At 48.4% G+C, this 22,126-nt stretch overlaps 1 protein-coding gene across 3 annotated transcripts in view; it reads left to right on the top strand.

The window, feature by feature from the left end:
- Positions 1-22,126, top strand: part of EPHX2 (epoxide hydrolase 2) — a 113,522-nt gene that overhangs the window by 21,472 nt on the left and 69,924 nt on the right. For all 3 annotated transcript variants that reach the window (XM_032265347.1, XM_032265346.1, XM_032265345.1), the window contains exons 6-12: positions 2,374-2,448; positions 6,451-6,546; positions 7,346-7,424; positions 10,785-10,819; positions 13,303-13,329; positions 14,804-14,889; positions 17,644-17,755. In XM_032265347.1, the coding sequence (XP_032121238.1) occupies positions 2,374-2,448; positions 6,451-6,546; positions 7,346-7,424; positions 10,785-10,819; positions 13,303-13,329; positions 14,804-14,889; positions 17,644-17,755 (510 nt within the window). The remainder of the gene's footprint in view (positions 1-2,373; positions 2,449-6,450; positions 6,547-7,345; positions 7,425-10,784; positions 10,820-13,302; positions 13,330-14,803; positions 14,890-17,643; positions 17,756-22,126) is intronic.

A 22,126-nucleotide genomic window follows, 5' to 3' on the forward strand; every position in this document is an offset into this window, starting at 1 on the left:
TTTTGAGATGGAGTATTGCTCTGTTGCCCAGGCTGGAGTACAGTGGCATGATCTTGTCTCATTGCAACCTCCGCCTCCCAGGTTTAAGAGATTTCTGGCTCATTTTTGTATTTTTAGTAGAGACGGGGTTTCCCATGTAGGCCAGGCTTGTCTTGAACTCCTGACCTCAAGTGATCCGCCCGCCTCGGCCTCCCAAAGTGCTAGGATTACAGCATGAGCCACCACGCCTAGGCAAAATTTTATTTTTAGGTTTTTGAGGAAATTCAGTGCTGTTTTGCACGGCAGCTATACCCTTTTATATCCCCACAGAAAGATCACCCCTTTTAAACAGGGGAGCCTGCGTCTCTTTTTCAGAGGAAGGCAGTAGGCGTCAGTCATGAACAGGCCTTGTAAATTACACAAACATACAAGAGGATCATGAAGTAGGAACCCCTCACCTTCCCCACCCCAAAAGCAGGGGTATCCCCTAGGAAACTGTGGACACATAGGAGGAGGGGCCCTGAGGGGCACCGGCTCTGCTCACAGGCCTTGGCTCCCCTGACCATGGACTCATGGCACCATGCTGCCCTCCACCATCACATTGAGTCCGTCCCTGCCCCCAGATCTTCTGCAGATGCCACAGAGGTTGGGGGACTCACCTCCTTTGTCCCCCTTTGCAGACATCCAGGCAGAGTTTGCCATGGTTATAAAGGAGTTAGATTTCTTAGCTTATGTCCCCATTTTAGAGGTCACAAAACTGAGTCATTGAGAAGAATGAATTTTTTCTTGGGTTACACCTTTAGGACTGAAAGTGACAGTCCAGCAGTAGGATTCATGGCGTGTCCAGCAGCAGGGTTCATGCATAAGGCAATATTCACGCACATGTGATTGGTAGCAAGCTCCTTGTTATTTCCTCCTCAGGGAAACTGATTCCAGTAAGGGACAAAAGCCACCATAAAGATTCCTTGTTCAGGAATCTCCTGTTTACTGAGACAGGGTAGTGTAAGCCCTCAAGGACTCCTGAGAACAGGCCTGGGACCTGCCAGTGGAAGGCTGTTAGGGGCTAGACTGTGTCCCCCAAAATTAATACAGTGAAGTCCTAACTTCTAATACCTCAAGATGTGACTAGGTCTGACAAAAGGGCATTCAAGGAGATAATGAAGTTAAAATGAGGTCACAAGACTGGTCCTTAATCTCATCTGACTGGTCTCTTTAGAAGAAGCAGAGATTAAGGACAGGAGCCAGGCTTACCCCTGTAATCCCAGCACTTTGGGAGGCCAGGGTGAGAGGATCACTTGAGGCCAGGAGTTTGAGGCCAGCCTGGACAATATAGTAAGATCCTGTCTCTTAAAAAAATAGCTGAGCATGATGGTGCACACCTATAGTCCGAGCTACTTAGGAGGCTGAGGTGGGAGGATCACTTGAGCCAAGGAGGTCAAGGCCGCAGTGAGCTGTGATTACATTGGTGCATGCCAGCCTGGATGACAGAGCGGAGACCCCCCCAAAAAGGGTGAAGAGGCAGAGATCATGACACACACAGCAAGGTACCAGGGCCTTGAGGATGCAAGGGAAAGATCATGTGAAGACACAAGGAGAAGACGGCCATCTGCAAGCCAAGGAGAGAGGTCTCAGGAGAAAGCAGCCCCACCAGCACCTTGACCTTGAACTTCCAGCCTCCAGAACTGTGAGGAAATAAATATCTGTTCCTGAAACCACATAAACTGGTATTTTGTGGCAGCCAGAACAAACTAATACAAAGGCCCAGAGAGTTTGATTTTGGCCAACTTGAAGGAGTGACCTTTCGACAGAGGGGAGCAATGATGGAGTGACTGCTGTGTGAGCTTCTCCTGGTGTCCCAAATGAGTCTGGGCGACCACTGGAGGAGCTGTCACAGACGCAAATAATATTCACTGAAGTCCAGATTCTCAGTGGCTTAGAGCAAGGGATCTTTGCTTCTTGCTTACACGATGTTCGGTGGGCAGCAGCCAGGGACTTTGCCTCATGCGGTCATTTGGGGACTCGGGATGATGGAGGACCCACTGTCTTCTACCTGTAGTTTTGAGGTCACACTGGACACCCGGCTGGAAGACGGGGAGTTGAGAAATGTAGAGAATCGTTTCGGGGTTTAATGTGCCAGGCAGGAAGCTGTGCTCTTCCCTCTGCTTCCATTGGCCAGAATTCAGTCTTGGGGCTCCACTCAACTGGAAAGCCGGAGGGAGAGTGGAGTCTGGCTGTGCTGGCAGGAGAGGGAGATGGGCTGGTCAGTCACCAGGAGGGCTCAGGATGGCGTGGCAAATGTGGCCTCCGAGGCCTCTTTTGGCACTGGTACTCGGGACAGCCTCTCTTGGAAGGAGGCTACGGTCATCTCTCTCACTGCGCCCTTCCTGCTTACAGCTTCTCAATACCCTGGCGCCTCTGCTGACCTCTTGCAATCCAAGTGACGTGAGCCACGGGTACGTGACAATAAAGGTGAGTCAGCTCTGTCTCTCAGTCTGCTGAGTGCTCTCTAACCAGGTCACCTAAAATAACCAGCAGAGATAACCAAGAGGCTGAGCTGGGAGGATCACCTGAGCCTGGGAGGCGGAGGCTACAGTGAGCTGTGATCACACCATTGTACTCCAGCCTGGGCGACGGAGTGAGACCCTGTCTCAAAAAAAAGTGGCCAGCAGAGACATTTGTTAAATATTGAGAGTGGCTGAACATCTGCTATTTATTTATTTTTTTAATATTTTTTTGGTTGGGGGGATTGGGGAGGGTTAGCATTAGGAGAAATCCCTAATGTAGATGATGGGGTGATGGATGCAGCTAACCTCCATGGCATGTATATACCTACATAACAAACCTGCATGTTCTGCACATGTACCCCAGAACTTTATAATAATAAAAAAAAAATCCACTATTTATAAGGAAATGGAATTTCCTGCAAATCTCATTCCTTAGTAATGGATGGAAGACACAAGCCCTGTCTCAGATTCTGTAAAGCCATGTGACTGCTGCGGCCAAACCCCCGCAGAACAGCAGGCTAGGGAGCTTGGCCAGTCTGGGGCCAAAGCGCGTGCACAGCTGGCCTGTGTTGGGGGAGAAGATGTTTTCATTCAACAGGTATTTTTAATTTTTTTTGGTGGGGGTATAGGAGAGCGCTTCCTCTGTCAGGTGCAGGCTAGATAGAAGGGGTGCGGTGATGATTAAGACAGACCTGTCCTCAAGGAGCCCACATGGAGGGCAAGGAGAGGGAAAGGGTCATTCAGATGTTCTTTCTGTTTCAAAGGGTTATCATAAGGCCAAGGCCACATGCAGAGGCCACTGGCTGGTGACCTGGCTGGGAGATCTAACTTGGCTTGCTGACACACAGTAGGGGTTTAGTACATCCTCATGGATTCACTTTGGGATCTTTCCTCATTTGTCACTGGCCTCATTTAAATACAAAAGGACCTAAAGCTGCGGGTCCACTCATCTGCAAAAAAAATGGCCAGACAGCTACTGTGCAGCCAGGTAGACCCAGCTGGAATCTTGGTGTGGCCACTTAACTGAGATTGCAGCCTTGGGCAAGCATCTTACTGCTGTGAGCCTCAATATCCACACCTTTATAATGAAATGACGACATCTCTCCATGCAGTTTCTGTAAGAATTAAATGAAATGTTGTATGCAGACCACGGGACGTAGTGCCCGACAGCCACTGCTCCATAGATGGCGGCTGACAGACAGGAGGGCTGGAGGCCGTGGCTGTGCTGGCCTTGGAGACCTTGGGGACCCTTGCTGTTCTGGAGGAAAACCTCAGTATATTAATATTCTGAGATGAGTGGAGGGCCTTCCATGACCCCAGGGATTTTATGTTCATAGCCTCTGTGGTTTGGTTATAGCAAGGATGAAGCCCCTGCTCAGAATGGGATCTAAGCTCAGAATGGGTTCTGCGAGGGTGGAGGCAGCCACCATAAATGTTGTAAAGTGGGCATCCAAGCACGAGTGGGTTTGCATCATAAGAAAAGGCTTTTCTGGTACTGAAAGCTACTGGTCAGCATCACTGATAGACATTCCTTCTATGAGTCTGGGTTCTCCTGAAGGGGTGAATGTTTCTTCAGGGCCTTCAGGTCCCATGTCTCTGGTGGTAAAGAGGAGTGAGGGCCTTTTCACCCAGGGCTGGGGGCTGGGTTGTAACCATGGACAGGGTTATTTTTGTAATTCCCTTAGGGTTTGCATATCCAGTTTTAAGAGATTCTTTATTTGACCTTGAAGGAGTGTGATTAGAATCACTTTCCTCCACCCTGTCTTCCCCCCACCCTGTATTTCAGAGCTGGCAGCAAACTTCTGGGGAGTCCCAGCTGCACCAGGCTCTCAGGGGGCTGGTGCATTGATTGCCACTGAATCCTAAACCGGGTTGATAATAGATCTTTTTGTGTTCTGGCTTTACGGACATTTTTTTTTTAACACAGAAAAAAATGAGGATAGGAAAGGACGTATGTTTGCTGGGCTAGTCAGCTGAGTCAATATGAAGCTGTGAGCCTCAGTATCCACAGCTTTATAATGAGATGATAAAGCTCAAGAGTAAGCCGTTTGGAGTTTCTCTGGGGACCCCTCCCACCTGCTAGAACACAGGCGAGCTAGGATCGTTTGATCAGATCTAAGTGTGAAACATTTCTCAGTGTAAGGTAAATCGAATTTAAAGTGAACTTTTGCCAAGTGCTAAAGGAAAGACCATGGAACAAACTCTGATAAACATTCTGTGAGGGAGTCTGCGAAATGCCCACCTAATGTTTTCTTGAGCAGAATAGCTTGTTAGGAATCATGAATGAAACTTCCTGTGGAGCAAGGTGTGATGGCTCATGCCTGTAATCCCAGCACTTTGGGAGGCCAAGGCAGGAGAATCACTTAATGCCAGAAGTATGAGACCAGCCTGGGCAACATAGAGAGACCCCATCTCTACAAAAAATGTAAAAATTAGCTGGGTGTAGTGGCATGTACCTGTGGTCTCAGCTACTTGGGAGACTGAGGTGGGAGGACTGCTAGAGCCCAGGAGTTTGAGGCTGCAGTGAGCTATGATCATGCCCCTTCCCTCCAGACTGGGCAACAGAGCGAGACCACATCTCCCTCACTGCCCAAAAAAGAAAATTCCAGTGTGGGGCACAGCTTGGAGTCATCTTACAGCTAAGTGGAATTGTTCCACTTGAATATCTATAATGTGACTCTGATTGTTCTCCTGCATTTCCCTTAGGACACTGGTGATATGTAATTGGGGTAAGAACAGGGCACTTGATTATTTGGTTCATTTGGCTGGACCCCACCATAACAGTCAGGGCTGATCAGCTGCTGTAACAAACACACTGTCCCTTTCAGTGGCTTCACACCAAGTGTGTTTCTCACCTACAGCACAGTGTGTGGTGGGCTCTGTCCATGTAGCCATTCAAGCAACCAGGCTCTTTTTCTCCGCTGCCTCCACCTTCCTCAAGGCCCACGCCATTCAGGCAGAGATAGGCAAAGGGAGGGAGGCTGCACACAGAGGGTCCTGTGAGCCCTGGATGCAGCGCCTTTCCTCTGCTTCAGAGACACTGGCTAGGGCTCAGTCACGCGGCCACACCAACTGTAGGAGGGGGAGGTGCTCTGCGAGATGCTAACATGTGCCTGGAAGAGGATGGGAACACAGAGCTTGTCAAGCCCTCACGGTCTCTGCCACACCCATAGCCCCCAAAAAGACTACAGGTGTGGCAAAGCTTGAACAAATTTCATGTTTAAGAAGTCAGCAGCTCTTAATGAAACACTCATGGTATTGAGACAGCGAGGTGGGAGGGGCCCCCAGAGAAACTCCAAACAGCCTGCGCACTGGAGTGGAGTTCTTGCTCTTTGCAGCAGGGAAAAGCCTGGCTCCTCCTCTTCCTGCGTGGAACCTGGGATTCCAACAGCGAGCTGGAAGTGCTCTAGCAGGGAACTCTGGCCTTGCAGAGAGTCCCTATTCCCCACTTTTTCCTTTCACCTAATAACACCCTGCTCTTTACTCACACTTCAAATTGTCTGCAAGCCTATATTTTCATGACCGTGGGACAAGGACCCTGTCTTTAGCTGAACTAAGGAAAAGTCTTGCAATAGTATTCGGCACGTGACCGTGAATATTATGCTCTGCACAATATCAGTCCCCTCTTTAATATACTGAAAACACATCAGAACAGCACCAGAAACTCTGAGACTATGGGGCCCTTGTAGAGAGGAAGGAGAAGTGTGTTGTTATTTTGTTTTGTTTTCCAATGTAATGTCTTTAGAGTTCTTAGGTCAACGTGAGAGCCTCCTGTTGTCATTGAGTAGGTTGGCCAGAGCCTCTTCTCAGCCATTTTCATCTGACACTGGGGCCTTTCACTGAGAATCCGGGTCATGCGCAATCCAGCAACTGACTGAAACGCCGCTGGCATTCTGCAGATGCTGCGGTGCCTGGGTCCACGGGGCCTGGTGCTTGGTCACTGCCTGCTCCTCTTTCCCTTCCACAGCCCGGGGTCCGTCTGCATTTTGTGGAGCTGGGCTCTGGCCCTGCCGTGTGCCTCTGCCATGGATTTCCTGAGAGCTGGTATTCTTGGAGGTACCAGGTGAGGAAAGCTGGGGAGGGTGCACCCCGTCAGGGTGAGGTTGGGGGAGTCTAGATGGTATGGCCCGACGTGGACGTCCATGAGGAAGCTGAAACCTGACAGTGGAGCTTTGTCTCCAAAGTGTGACCAGGGGCTGGGCACGGTGGCTCATGCCTGTAATCCTAGCACATTGGGAGGCCAAGGTGGGCGGATCATGAGATCAGGAGATTGAGGCCAACATGATGAAACCTCATCTCTACTAAAAATACAAAAATTAGCTGTGGTGGCACATGCCTGTAATCCCAGCTACTTGGGAGGCTGAGGGAGCAGAATCACTTGAACTGGGTGGCGGAGATTGCAGTGAGCTGAGGTCGCGCCACTGCACTCCAGCCTGGGCAGCAGAGTGAGACTCCATTACACACACACAAAAATGTGACCAGTTGGGGCAGAAGGTGACTCCAGACCTCAGGGCTATGCTAGGGCATGAGGTACCTTTGCAGATTAGAAAAGGGCAGATTCTTTAAGACACTCCACACGCTCTGCTGGGAGGCTTCTGTGCTGGGTATGGAGATCTGCAAGAGCTTTGCCAGGGAAGATGCTCTTTTATATGTGGCATTTCTGCCATGCACAAGCCCTACCACTGTCCACAGAGCCCTATATAAATGGGCTCATTGCAGCCCCACGGTGAAGATACCAGGTAGTGCCACGTGGGTCTTTGGTTTGAGCCATTTACAGGAAGAAGGAGATGGAGGGAAGTAAAGAGGGAGTGTCTGCCTGGGACTGAGGAGGCCATGCTGGAGTGTGCCTGTTTGTTTTCCAGATCCCTGCGCTGGCCCAGGCGGGTTACCGGGTCCTAGCTCTGGACATGAAAGGCTATGGAGAGTCGTCTGCTCTTCACGGTGGGTGCGCTGTCTTGTAGCTGTCTTGTGTTAGTACTGCCTTTTATCTACCTGAGCGCTCCACGCCTCGGTGGTTTCCCTGGTCCCAGATCAGAGTAGCCTTCCCCTTAAGGGAGTCTGACTTCACCTCTCTCCTCTCCCACAGTTCCCTGTGTCTCTGCACTTTGAGCTTCAGATGCCCCTGCCTGCCCCCCACACTCTGAATGAATGCAGCAGCCCCAAAGGCCCAAAATCCAAGGGATCTCCCACTGGTCATAGCGGGTGGTGGGCATAGAATGTACCATCCATCTCCAGAACATTCTTCATCTTGCAAAACTGAAAGGCGGCATTCAGTCCTCAGTTCTTCCTCTCCCCAGTCCCTGGAAACCCCCATTCTACTTTCTGTCTCTATGAATCTGACTCCTCTAAAGACCTCATATAAATGGAATCATATAACATCTGTCCTTTTGTGTTTGGCTTGTTTCACTTAGCCTAATGTCCTGAAGTTTCTTCCATGTTGTAGATGGTGCCACAATTTCCTTCCCTTTTTTTTGAGACTAGGTGGTGCTCTGTTGCCCAGACTGGAGTGCAGGGGCGTGATCTCAGCTCACTGCAACCGCTGCATCCTGGGTTCAAATGGTTCTCCTGCCTCAACCTCCCGAGTAGCTAGAATTATAGGCGCTCACCAACATTCCCGGCTAATTTTTGTATTTTTAGTGGAAACAGGGTTTCACCATGTTGAACAGGCTGGTCTGGAACTCCTGCCTGAGGTGATCCACCTGCCTCAGCCTCCCAAAGTTCTGGGATTAGAGGCATGAGCGGCCTGGCCAATTTTCTTCCTCTTTAAGGCTCAATACTATTCCATTGCATGGATAGACTACATTCTGCTTCGCCGTTTATCCACCGATGGATGCTTCAATGGTCTCCACCTTTTGGCTTCTGTGAACATGGATGTGCAAATAGCTGTCTGTATCCTTGCTTTCAGTTCTTTGGGGTATATACCCAGGAGCAGAATTGCTGGGTCGTATGGTAATTCATAGGCCAGATTTTTAACCCAGTGTCTGTGGATCCCTGCGGGAATCTATCCAGGATGGGTGTCCGATGGCATGGGAACCTCTGAGACAACATGTAGATTTATGAGCATTTTCCTGGTGGGTAGAGCCACTTGCTTTTTATCAGCTTCAGAGGGGTCCTCAGTCCTGAACTGTTAAGAACCTTGGATGTGGAGGCAGGAATGGGAAGCAGCCAGGCGTGAGCAGCAGCCCTGGTCCTCCAGGTGTTGGCGATGCAGCTGGCAGTGAGTTAAACCCAGCAGGGCTGCTCACCCCTTTTCTGAGCTGCTCCCCATAATCACATCAAGCACGATTGGCTGTAGGGTTTAAAGCCAGCTGACATGGACCGGGACTCTTGGTCACTCAGGGGTCCACTCAGAGGACTGAGCATGTCACACACAGGGGGCGTCTCAAGTGGTCAAACCCTGAATATTGTGCTGTCGAATTAGCCTCTGCTGCTGCCTCCTGAATGACACAAAAGCATGTTACACAAAAAAAGGCCTTTTGTTCAGACAGCTGGGAAAGCCAGCTAAGGGCTTCTGATTTTTAAATGCAATTATTAAAATGTTTAATTTTCTTTCACATATACTGTAGTCTTCTCTGAATTCCCTAGGCATAACTTAGTAACATCATTTAACATTCAAACCAGAGCACTCTCAAAAGTGAGACACTATTAAAACCATACAAACTGGGCCGGGTGCAGTGGCTCACGCCTGTAATCCAGGCAGTTTGGGAGGCTGAGGTGGGCGGATCACAAGGTTAGGAGTTCGAGACCAGCCTGACCACCGTGGTGAAACCTCTTCTCTACTAAAAATACAAAAATTAGCCGGGTGTGGTGGCGGGCACCTGTAATCTCAGCTATTCAGGAGGCTGAGGCAAGAGAATCGCTTGAACCTGGGAGGCAGAGGTGCAGTGGGCCAAGATCATGTCACTGCATTCCAGCCTGGGCAACAGAGCAAGATTCCATCTCAAAAAAACGAAAAACAAACAAAACATACAAACTGGAACTGCCCTGGAGAAAACCTGAAACTTATAGTCTTACCCTAACTCTAACTTTGTCTAAGGAAAAACATAATATAGATGCTAACTGTTGTTGAAAGATCATTATGTAAAATTAATTCTAAAACCAAGCATAATGATTTAAAACATACACACACATTTCAGATCGCGTATGTCTACCTTTCCTATGATTTGACAATGGATTTTAGGTTGCAAATCATTTTCCCTTAAAATGTTGAAGGTTTGTCCCCACTCTTTTCTAGGTTCCATTGTTACTGTTGAGAAATCTCAGCCATTCTGATTCGTGAGCCTTTCTATGTGGCTGTTGTTTTTCCCTTTGAACACTTTGGGTATCTTTTCTTTATCTGAAATTATATGATGTTGTGCTCTGACCTGGGTCTTTTCTCATCCACTTTGCTGGGCACATTTATCTTCTAGTTCTTGGAACTTTCCATGCATTATTTCTTTGATAATCTTTTCTTCTATTTTCTCTTTTTATTGTTCTTTTTCTGTTTGCTTTCTAGAATTGCTATTGTTAAAACACCGTTATTGTTAAAATTGCTATTATTGTTGAAATCTTGCTACCCATTGAGTTGGGTACTCATATGACTCAAAGCAATCTACAGATGCAATGCAATCCCTGTCAAAATCCCAATGACATTTTTCACAAAAATAGACACAGCAATTCTGCAATTCTTATGGACCCACGAAAGACCGCAAACAGACAAAGCAATCTTGACAAAGCAATCTTGAGAAAGAATAATGAAGCTGGAGGCATTTGAAGCACACTTTCTGATTTCAAACTATATTACAAAGCTATAGTATGACACAAACAGTGTGATACAAACATAAAGACAGACATAGTTCAGTGGATAGAGAGCCCAGGAGTCAATCCACACGTATGTGGTCAGCTGATCGTTGACAAGGGTACCAAGAATAGTGGAGAAAGGACACTCTCTTCAAAGAAACAGTGGTGAGGAAAAATGAAAAAGAATGAAATTGGAACTTTATCTTACACCACACACAAAAATCAGCTCAAAATGGATGGAAGACTTAGATGTATGACCTGAATCTTTACAACTACCAGAAGAAGACATAAGCGGGGAAGCTTGACGATGGTCTCGGCAATGATCCCAGGGATATGACATCAAAAGCACAGGCAACAAAAGCAAAAATAAACACCGGGGTCTACCTCAGTCGAGTTTCATACGTTTCTGTGGGGTTTTGTTGTGGTTTTGTTTTTGGTTTCCTTTGCAAAAGGGCCCTTTTGATGTGTTGATATCTTTTAAATAACGTGAGTTAAATGTATGTATTTTGTTTTTAATTGCAGAAATAGAAGAATATTGCATGGAAGTGTTATGTAAGGTAAGAAGGATCTTGGGTAACCTCTGTAACATCTTCCCCACCATGTGTTTTTTGTTGATATAAATCTGAAGCTGGGATGCCCATTCACATTTTAGGGAAGCATCATTTCATAGCCTCTGGTTATAAATTCCTACTGAAAGTTGAACAATATTTTCAAGTGATAGCCAACATGTATGAAGCATTGACTGTGTCAGGTCTTCCTCTAGGCAATTGACAGAAGAGAAAACTGAGTCACGAGAAGTTAAAGGTAATGGCCTGAGGTCAGCAGCTGGTAGAGCCAGGCTGGAAGCCCGCAGTACTGCACTCTATTGTCTCTGCATCTAGAGCATTGAGAAAGTCACTTTATTTTGGTAAAGATGTTATTGGCCAGACCTAGGCCAGATTTTTGTGGACTGGTGACCAGCAGGGATGGAGTTGCTGCTCTAAGACAGGTGTAAGCACCATCCTTTAAGTGCTGGCAGGGGAGGCCGAGGCCAAGGTGCGGAGAGACTGGGACCCAAACCTCCACTAAGCTCAGGAGCAAAAGCAAAGGCTGGAGGAGCCCAGGGGAGGAAGCAGCCCCCAGGTTGGCTGGGAAACTAGCAACGCTGCTGGCCACACTAGGATTACAGAAGTCTCCATCTCTGAGTCACAGCCCAGGGGAACTTGTCCCCTCAGGTGTGCCGCCAAGCTTCATGTGCTGCTTTGGCATATCAGAAGCAATAAGGGGTAAAAGTGCCGTTTCCAGGCAGGGCTGCTTCTCCTTACTCAGTTTCCCAGTCCTTGCCTCTTGCACTCTGCTGCTTCTGATCCCACCACATGTCTCCCTGAAGTCCTACCAAGGTCTCATCAGTGACCCTGGGAGCCCCTATCCTGCTGTTGTCCTCTAACCTGGATCTTGCTTATTTCCATCAAAATCCATTCTTGAGACTGTCACCTTGGGTCACTTAGGAGAACTGTTCTCTTGAACAAAGTCCTTTAACCAAAAACAAACAGCATGGTGCTCGTATCCTTCTGTTCCACCTTTGAAAAATCATGAGTACATCCACAGCTAGGTATTTACCCAAGAAAATCGATGATGTATGTCCACAAAAAAAACCCAGATACAAGTGTTCACAGCAGCATTAGTCCTAATAGCCAAAAAGTGGAGATAGCCCACATGTCCATCAGCTGACGAATAGATAAAGAAAATGTGGCCCATCCCTACGGTGGGACACTGTTCAGCCGTACAGAGGAATGACGGGCTGGTGCAAGCTTCAGCGGGAATGAACCCTCAAAAGACGTTGCTCAGCAAAAGAAGCCAGTTTCTGTGTCAGGACAGTGGGTGGGGGGGGGCAGGAATGCATTGTCCCTGGGGTGCAACTAGCCTCACTGCTCCCCTGCAGCAGCAGCACGTGGGCAAGCTCTACAGGGCAGCTATCTTCCATTCCCCTCCCTGCCCAGGGAGGAGCCCAGGCTTGCTGTCTTACAGTGGCAATGGGACAGTGAGGGATAAGTATTGGTGGACACTGAATAACTCACTGTGCATGTTTGCAGTCGGCCTGGGTCCTGAGAGGATGCTGGGATGGGAAGGGTGGTGTTCTGAAGGCTGCTGAGAGATAGACAGCTGCACTGCTCAGCCTGGCTGCCGTAATAAAGGGCCAGAGACCAGGCAGCTTCAACAATAGACATTTATTTTCTCAGTTCTGGAGGCTGGAAGTCTAAGATCAAGGTGTCAGCAGAACTGATTCTCCAGAGAGCTCTCCTGGGCGTGTAGATGCTGCCTTCTTATAAGTCCTCACGTGCTCATTCCTCTGTGCGTGTCTGTGTCCTGATCTCCTCCTCTTCTTTTTGTTTTGTTTTAATAAGAGACAGGGTCTCCCTGTGTTGCCCAGGCTAGTCTCCAACTTCTGGGTTCAAGGGATTCTCCTCCCTTGGCTTCCCAGTGTTCTAGAATTACAGGTGCAAGCCACTGTGTGCAGTCTAATCTCTTTTTATTTTTTTTATTTATTTTTTTGAGACAGAGTCTTGCTCTGTCACCAGGCTGGAGTGCAATGGCGTGATCTCAGCTCACTGCAACCTCCACCTTCTGGGTTCAAGCCATTCTCCTGCCTCAGCCTCCAGAATAGCTGGGATTATAGGCACCTGCCACTGAGCCCAGCTAATTTTTGTATTTTTAGTAGAGATGGGATTTCACCATCTTGGCCAGGCTGGTCTCAAACTCCTGACCTCGTGATCCACCCACCTCGGCCTCCCAAAGTACTGGGAGGCGTGAGTCACCACGCCCGGCCTAGTCTTCTCTTCTTATAGGACTCCAGACACATTGGATTAGGGCCCACCCATATGACCTCATTTTACCTTAATCACCTCTTTAAAGGCTGTATCTTCAAAAACAGTCCCATTCTGAGGCCTTGGGGGTTAGGATTTCAACATAGCAGTTTTGGGGAGGACACAGTTCAGCCCATCATAAAGGCTGAGGTGGACAGGGGTGGTGGCTGATTTTGTTTGCGTGTCTTCTTTTTTAGGAGATGGTAACCTTCCTGGATAAGTTGGTAAGTCATTATTTTGAACTGATATCTTTGGAGAATTCCTTTGGGGCCTGGGTAATTAAAGAAAAGGCATCAGCCTGGAGCAGAGGTACACGGGCAGGGAGGGCACATTTTGGGGGCAGTTAAAGGTGGGTGGGCATGGGCAGGGAAAATCACAAAAACAGATGGCATAGAGCAAGAATTGCTTGGGAACAGGATGGAGATGAGCTTATTTCTTTGTCTTTTAATGAAGCCGGTTCCAGGGAATGGAACCAGGGAAGACAGCCTTGAGTATCAGGTAGAGAAGTTTGGATATCTCAAAATATCCCATAGGCTAATATTTCCCAACTCTTTAAACTTTCATCCTTCTGACACTCCTAAAACCTAATGCTTGCATTTGACATTGTTGGGAATGTCAAGCTCAATGATAACAAATGAAAGGGAATCAGCAGTGCTGAGTTGAGAATGTGCCTTGGCTGAGCACACTTCCACTCCCAAGACTCCATGGTGTAACAGCCTCCCCTTCCCCAAGGGAGGTCATGGGGGCAGAATGGACTGAGGGGTCAGCTCAGCCAGGACAGCAGCAGTGGAGGACAGGGGAGGGCTATAGGGCAGTGGGACTTAGGGCCTCTTAATTGGATGTGGGAGACAGAAAGGATCTAGGCAGCTGACCTCTGGTTCGCCAGCAGGGCACTGTGCCTGACACGGCAGGGAAAACGCCATGAGGATATCGGGGTCCCTGCCCTCTGCAGATTCTCAGTTTCATGGGATTAGGTTTGGAACTTTTGGTTGTGATGCGGACAGGGAACAGGGCCTGGCCCAGAGTGGCCACCCAGTCCTGACTCTGTACAGCCTTCTGTCTCTAGAGTGACTGTGCGGTTGCCACCAGCGGGGTCAGTGTGGAGGGAGGTGTGGGGTAGGCTCTGCCATGTAGGTTTCGCTCTGTGATGTTTGCACCACGAAACCTCCTGACACATTTCTGAGAACATGTCCCCCTCCTTAAGTGACACGTGGCTATAGCTGCTCCATAAAGAGGGGTTGACGTCATCGTCAGTGCCGGCAACAGAAAGAGAGAGATTAAAGATGCTTTTGAACCTTTAACAGTTTAAGGGAGTGGAGCTCCCAAAAAAGTGGGATTGCGGGGTGGAAGCATAATCAGTTGAAAAAAGATGCACATGGGACGTGAAGAGGTCTTTTAAGATAGAAGGGAGGAAAAAGAGAAAAGGACGAAACAAAATTTGATTTGAGAGAAGGTAAAAGGGAGAAGGAACCCATGGCCTATGGCCCCAGCCTCCTAAGCAGATGTAAAAGGCCGGCAATTTGTGTTGAGGGTCTTTGGCTGGTGCAGGGAGGAGAAGCTCGGAGGGCGGGCATTTGGACGCTGCTGTGGGGCAGGAGACGAGGCCCAGGTGTAAAGGGGCTGGCTGAGGGCTGAGGCTCCCAGCATCCCATTCCAGAAACCTCCCCACATTTGGCTCCCTTCTTTCTGCTTCTCTAGGGCCTTTCTCAAGCAGTGTTCATTGGCCACGACTGGGGCGGCATGCTGGTGTGGTCCATGGCTCTCTTCTACCCCGAGAGAGTGAGGTAATTGGGCCTCGGGCTATAAGGATTTTGGGGAGGCTGTGCTTGAACTCCTGTGAGAATTGTTCCTCAGATCTTGAAGCCTAGAAGACTTCTCAAAAATAAGTAGGTGATCTGGGAAGGTGATACCTTCGCTCTTTAGTGTCTGGTGACACATTAATAAGAGAGCCTAACTGGGCATGGTGGCTTACACCTGTAATCCCCGCACTTCGGGAGTCCAAAGCGGGTGGATCATGAGGTCAGGAGCTTGAGACCAGCCTGGCCAAGATGGTGAAACCCCATCTCTACTAAAAATAGAAAAATTAGCTGGGCATAATGATGTGCACTTGTAATCCCAGCTACTGGGGAGGCTTAGGCGGGAGAATCACTTGAACCTGGGAGGTGAAGGTTGCAGTGAGGTGAGATCACGCCATTGCACTCCAGCCTGGGTGACAAAAGCGAAATTCCATCTCAAAAACAAAACAAACGAAACAAAACAGGATCTAATTAGCTAATGTGTTAGGAGGCAGCACCTGTTATAATTACAGCCAATGGGACAAATAATTCAGGGCCCGAGTGGCCGGTGGTAATGCACGAGGATCATGGCTGAGCTTGAGGGGTACAGGGGAGGCAACAGGTGTGTCTTCAGTCCTGGACTGAGACACAGAAAGAGTGGCCTTCCATTCTGCCCTGATCAGCTGTGGGACACATCACTTTACTTCTTAGGCCTTGGCTTTCTCAACAACAAAGTGGTGATGGTAACTCCTGCCTGACTCCACACCAGAAAATGCTGTGCAAATGTGCAGTGAGCCCAGCATGTCCTGGTCCCCACCATTTTCTTCATGTCGCTCATTGTTAGACCAGCATTTCACAGCTTGAGTGAGAGCTATCAGGTGGCAGGTTTGGGCCCAGAGACTGTACTCTGGCGGTTTGAGCTGGTGAGCTGCAGTTAAAACCTATCTGACTTCCCATTTCGGCCTCTGGTCTTGGGAAGTTAAAGAAACATCATCCTCAGCTGCCATTTGAATTTCTCTAACTAATTCAGTTATTTTGTATTTGGCTAAGTTTATGAGATTGGAACTATGAGGAAACTTTGTTCTGTTTCACTCTTGGCTCAAATGATAGGATTCTATGAAAAACTAAGGAATCAAATGTTTCCTAAAATATTAAAGTTTTCATGCTGTTGTTCTGCTCATCTCTCTAACTTTTTAAATTTTTTTTAAATTTCTCGTGGGTACATAGTAGGCATATTCTAGCTTTTCCCTCTCACTTTCTCTGTCCCCTCTCTCATTCAAAGTGGAAATAAAAGCTTGGTTCTTAAGAATTGGGTTCACCAAAATATGCATGACATGCTGGTTAAAGGGATGATAGCAACAAGCTGTGTTTGCCCCTCAAATTTACCCCCTTTTCTATTCCTCCTTTTTTTTTTTTTTTTTTTTTGAAACAGAGTCTCGCTCTGTCGCCCAGGCTGAAGTGCAGTGGTGTGACCTTGGCTTACTGCAACCTCTGCCTCCTGGGTTCAAGTGATTCTCCTGCCTCAGCCTCCCGAGTAGCTGAGACCACAGGTGTGCACCAACATGCCTGGGTAATTTTCGTACTTTGAGTAGATGTGGGGGCTTCACAACACAGGCCAGGCTGGTCTCGACCTCCTGGCCTCAAGTGATCCAGCTGCCTCTGCCTCCCAAAGTCCTGGGATTACAGGTGTGAGCCACCACGGCCAGCTGTCTTTTCTGTTCCTTTTGCTAGCATCCTGTTCCCTCTCTGGGTGATAATGGAATGGTCTACTGGCTGGATTCTCAGCTTCTGGCCTCTCCATCTGTGTCTGTGTGGTCTCTCAGGGCTGGATTAATCTTCCTGACTGCAACTGATCCACCCTCCCCCCTTCTCAGAAGCCCTCATGGTTTTCTTGGCTCTTAGGGCATCAAGTTCAGACTCAGGGCCCTTCATGCCTGGCCTCCCACTGCCTTTCTATTGTTATTTTCCAACATAGCCCATTCCACATTTGGCCTCTAGCCACGCAGACTCCGTGCTCCACTGAACACAGCTGCAAGCTTTGCCCCCTTCTAGAATTTGCTCAGGCTACCTCGTGATGTTCCCCTCGAAGGCCCTGTTCCCCTCCCCAACTCTCCCCACTCTGAAAAGCCAAGTCCAAATGCCCCCTTTCCACAAGGTCCTCCATGATGCCCAGTTCAGAATTCCTTATCTCCTTCCAACCCCCATGCTATTGTGTGCTACGGCTCATGTCATAGTCGTCTCATAAGACCATTGTGTGTTTTTTCTATTCTAATTTATTACGATGAGCTCCTTGAGGATAGAAATGATATTTTATTCATTTTACATTTTCTCTCCCCTGGTATATACCATAGAATTATGCTCAATCCAGAGGAGACACAATGAGTGAATAAAGGGAGGGAAAAAAATGAATGCATATTTTAAAACTAGAGAGATTTGTGTCTTCATATTCTATTCAGGGTTGCTATAGCATATGTAGTTGTGTGTGTGTGTGTGTGTGTGTGTGCGCGCGCGCGCGCGCGCGCATGCGCCTATGTGTCTAAGGCAAGTTGGTGAGAAATACTGCAGTTTAGTGGGAAAAAACCCACTGGGCTAGGAATCAAAAATCCTGAGTTCTGATCCCATTCTCCCATTCACTGCTAGTGTATGACCTTGTGCGTAGAATGTTCCCACTCTGAGCTTCAGTTTTGAACCGCAAAGTCCTTTCTGGCTCTTGTAGACTGTCTCCTTACAGGGGCTAAGTCTTGCTGCCTCTTATTTCTGTAGGGCAGTGGCCAGTCTGAATACTCCCTTCATACCGGCAAATCCCAACGTGCACCCGATGGAGAGTATCAAAGCCAACCCAGTGTTTGATTACCAGCTCTACTTCCAAGAACCGGTAAGTGTGGCACCACGGGCAACAGTGGCAGCGTTAGTGTTGCCTTTCTCCTTCCTGTCTCTTTCTTATTTGCTTTATCTCTGTCCCCTTTAATTTTATGTGGCATTAGTCAGAAACGATTTTTACAAATGGGCTCAGGTGAAACCAGCTGCCATGCCCAGCTGGCCCTTCCCAGGCGATGGCACATTTCCGTGTGTGTTTGGGTGGTGAAGGGCTAGGGGATGTCGCACCCTGGGGAGATGGCTTCTTCGGTGTCTCTGCAGTTGCAGAGTTTCGGGGCGTGGTGCTCAGGTAAGAGCCGCCCCTCCTGGTTCTCTGGCCGAGAGGCTGGTGGAACCCACCTCTCTCATTGGTGACAGCTGAGCTGGTGGAACCCACCTCTCTCATTGGTGACAGCTGAGCTGGTGGAGCCCGCCTCTCTCATTGGTGACAGCTGAGCTTTGTGATTAGGCCCCAGGGTCTAAGAGTCCTGCAGCAGACGCCACGTGTACTCTGAAGAATGAGCAAAGTTTCTAGGTATCAACCCACGTGCCACGAAGTTGCCTTTCAAAGGTGCCCCCTGGACATGGCTAATACATGCATTGGGGCATACCTGCCACCCTTAACTGGAGTTCACTGAGCACAGCGTCAGGATTCCATATCATATGACGTGGTGCCCCCTGTGGCTGCCCTCTTCTGTGGGAGGCACCTGCAGGTGCCTCCATCCACTTTCGGGAATTATCCAGAGAGAACAAAAGTTGTTTCCTGCACACTCCAGAGAGAGGAATGGAAGGAAGTAATTAATCAGGAACGTGAGACCGTTTCCACATCCCTCTCCCAGCCTCCACCTCTGCTCCTCTTAGGAGGTACCATTTCCGGCAAGACCACAACTATCCCCATTTCAATTCAATGAGAGTAAGTCTTTTCCAACAATTATTTTCATTGTTGAGACAGCATCTATGTGAGAGGATCTTTGCGATTCAGGCAATAACTGGACTCATTCACCGATAGCTTCCAGCGGCATTTCAGGCAATCTCAACCTGTCGTATCCCCACATCCTATGGGGAGGCCAGGGCCCTGCCATGCCATGTCCTGGTGTATGGGAACCCATGGGCTTCCAATGGCCTGAATGAAATCACAGGGCCCTTCATTAGTGTGAGATAGTCTCAAGCGCGAGACGGTGGGTATGGTATATGGTGTAGAGGGTGGATTGCTTTGCTAGGGCTGCCGTAGCAAAGGCCTGGCAGCTCAACAGACTGGGCAGCTTCAGCAACAGATATTCATTCTCTTACAGTTTTAGAGGCTGGAAGTTCAAGATCAGTGTATTTGTAGAGTTAGTTTCTCTTGAGGCCTCTCTCCTTGGCTTGTGGATAGTCTTCTTCTCCTTATATCCTCATGGTATTCAGTTCATTAAAAAAAATTCTTTTTTGAGACAGGGTCTCGCTCTGTCACACAGGCTGGAGTGCAGTGGTGTGATCATAGCTCACTGCAGCCTCGACCTCCCCAGGCCCACATGATCCTCCCACACCAGCCTCCTGAGCACTGAGACTATGGTTGCATGCTGCCACAATTGGCTAATTTTTTTTTTTTTTAATAGAGACAGGGTTCCCCCATGTCAACCAGGCTGGTTTCAAACTTCTGGGCTCAGGTGATCTGCATGCCTTGGCCTCCCAAAGCGCTGGGATTACAGGTGTGAGCTACTACACCTGGCCAAAAATATTTTTAATTGTGGTTACATACATGTAACATAATTTGACCCTGTTCCCTATTTGTAAGTGTGCAGTTCTGTGGCATTAAGCACGTGTACACTCTTATGCAGCCATCACCACATCCACCTCCAGAACTTTTCTGTCTTCCCAACTGAAGCCCTCCACCCATTAAACACTAACTCCTCATCTCCTCTCCCAGCCCCTGGCAGCCACCATTCTCCTTTCTGTCTACATGATTTTGACTCCTCTAGGAGCCTCATGTAAGTGGAAGCATGCAGTATTTGTCCTTTTGTGACTCGTTTCTTTCACTTAGCATCGTGCCTTCGAGGTTCATCCAGTGCAATAGCATGGGTCAGAACTGCCTTCCTTTTTAAGGCTGAATACTTTTCCATGGTGTGTATAGACCACATTCTCTTAATCCAGTCATGTGTCAATGGGTTGTAGCTCCAACTGTTTTTGAGCACTGATGCCAGGTGGTTCTAATCTTCACAGCAACACTAAGAATCCTCTCCTGTCTTCTCAGCCAAGCAAACAGAGGCTCAGAGGGCTTAACCCCAACTGGCTAAGAGCAGGTACATCATTGGGTCAGGATATTGACCTAGGCTTGTTTGACTTCAAAGCCCATGCCTCCCACTAAGCTGGGCTGGAAGAGAGCTTGTGCCTTGTTCTGTGAGCTATGGTGATTCAAGCAGAGAGAGGAGGGACAAATCGGGATAAGCTCAAAGTCCTGATTGCAAAAGTGACCTTAGGAGAAAGACGCTTAGTAATTACAGCCTTTGTAAAGGCACAGGTTTTTGTTTCAAAGGTTGTTACAGTTATTCTGGAAAAATCAGTACCTCTATTCTGTTGTGGCAGCTGGGTTTAAAATCTGCAGCCAGAGTTTTGGGGACGGTTTTGTTCTTAAGAACAAAGCGCGTTGGCAGGGAAATGTTACATATTCAAATTAGTGATCCGGCCATGGAAAGATACCCAGCAACCAGGTTGGGCTGCATCCAGCCACTCAGTAGGCACAGAGCTGGGACTGGAGGAGAAACAGGGGTTCGTGCCAGCCTGCCTGGTACCTATTCTGTAAGGAACAAGTAGGCAAAAGTGCTTCCCATCTCTGGCCCTCAGTTTTCTCCTCTGCAAAAGGTTGGTTTTGGGTGGTTTTCAAACAGGTAGTAGCTTCAAACTTAAGCTGACTCCAGGTCGGTCAATAAAGCCAATAGCATGGAGAACAGCTCTTTGAAGCACAGTGGGTGCCGGGGGTTCCTCCTTCCTGCCAGCTCCTAACCTGTTTCCTCCCTGGCCCGGAGAAGGCATTTCTGGCATCTCTTGCTTCTCCATAGGAGCACTGAGGCTGTTCCAGACCCATGCAGCCAAAGGAAGACTCCTTCTGTGCTGTGGGTGTACCTGTCTCCCCACCCTATTTTTTTTTACTATTTTTTGAGACAGAGTCTCACTGTATTGCCGAGGCTGGAGTGCAGTGGCACGATTTCAGCTCATTGCAACCTCCATCTCCTGGGTTCAAGCGCTTCTCTTGCCTCAGCCTCCCAAGTAGCTGGGATTATAGGCATCCACCACCATGCCTGGCTAATTTTTGTATTTTTAATAGAGATGGGGTTTCACCATGTTGGCCAGTCTGGTCTTGAGCTCCTGACCTCAGATGATCCACCTTCCTTGGCTTCCCAAAGTGCTGAGATTACAGGCGTGAGCCACTGCACCCAACCCCATCTCCCCAACTTGGGGCTCATCTCTGCTGAGCACTGGAGGGTGAGCCTTAGATAAACTCCAAGTTTAGAGTCAGCTCCCATATAGCTCTTTAAGCCCTTAGCCAACGTGTTGAGTCTTGGCCTGGGAATCTGCCAAGTCTGCTGAAAACAAACAAGGCTGGTTTTTCTTTGCTTCTCAGAGAAGAGGTGATAGCTTTTCATGTGTATAGTGAGAAAGCATGAAGACCAGGCAGCTCTGGCAGCGACGTCCAGTGGAATTGGTTGGGTCATTTCCGCTGAGCTGTTCCATGTTTTAATTCTAAGGATTCCCAAAGTCCTTGCTTGGACTGGGGGATATAGCCCTTTAGCCCCCCCATACCAGAACGTGCGTAGGATATCCTAGGAACCCTCCCCCTCCCACCTCATGACACTGGTCCTCTCTACTTGTCCTTAAGCTGCACGTGTGTATATTTATTTCTTTGAGGAAGACTGGGTGGCAGGCACGTGTGTGTGTGTGTGTGTGTGTGTGTGTGTGTGTGTGTGTGTGTCTGGAACCACATAGCAAGCTAGAGACAGATTTCAGGCATCAAAATGCCCTTTTGGGCTGGGCATGGTGACTCACGTCTGTAGTCTCAGCAGGTCATCTGATACCAGCAGTTTGAGACCAGTGTGGCCAACATGGTAAAACCCTGTCTCTACTAAAAATACAAAAGTTAGCTAGACATGGTGGCACATGCCTGTAATCCCAGCTGCTCGGGAGGCCGAGGCAAGAGAATCTCTTGAACCTGAGAGGCGGAGGTTGCAGTGAGCTGAGATTGTACCACTGCACTCCAGCCTGAGTTAAAAAAAAAAAAAAAAGGGGGGGAAAGAAATAAAATCCCTTTTGTTTAGGTATTTAACCAGGTGAGAAACTAGGGATCAGAGAGAAAATGTGGGAAAAGAAAAATTACAGGCAGAAAGCTTTACCTGGCTGAAAATTATCCACAAATGAT

The sequence above is a fragment of the Sapajus apella genome, unplaced genomic scaffold (assembly GCF_009761245.1).
Source record: "Sapajus apella isolate SASKATOON/1434 unplaced genomic scaffold, GSC_monkey_1.0 scaffold150, whole genome shotgun sequence".
NCBI classification, from domain to species: domain Eukaryota; kingdom Metazoa; phylum Chordata; class Mammalia; order Primates; family Cebidae; genus Sapajus; species Sapajus apella.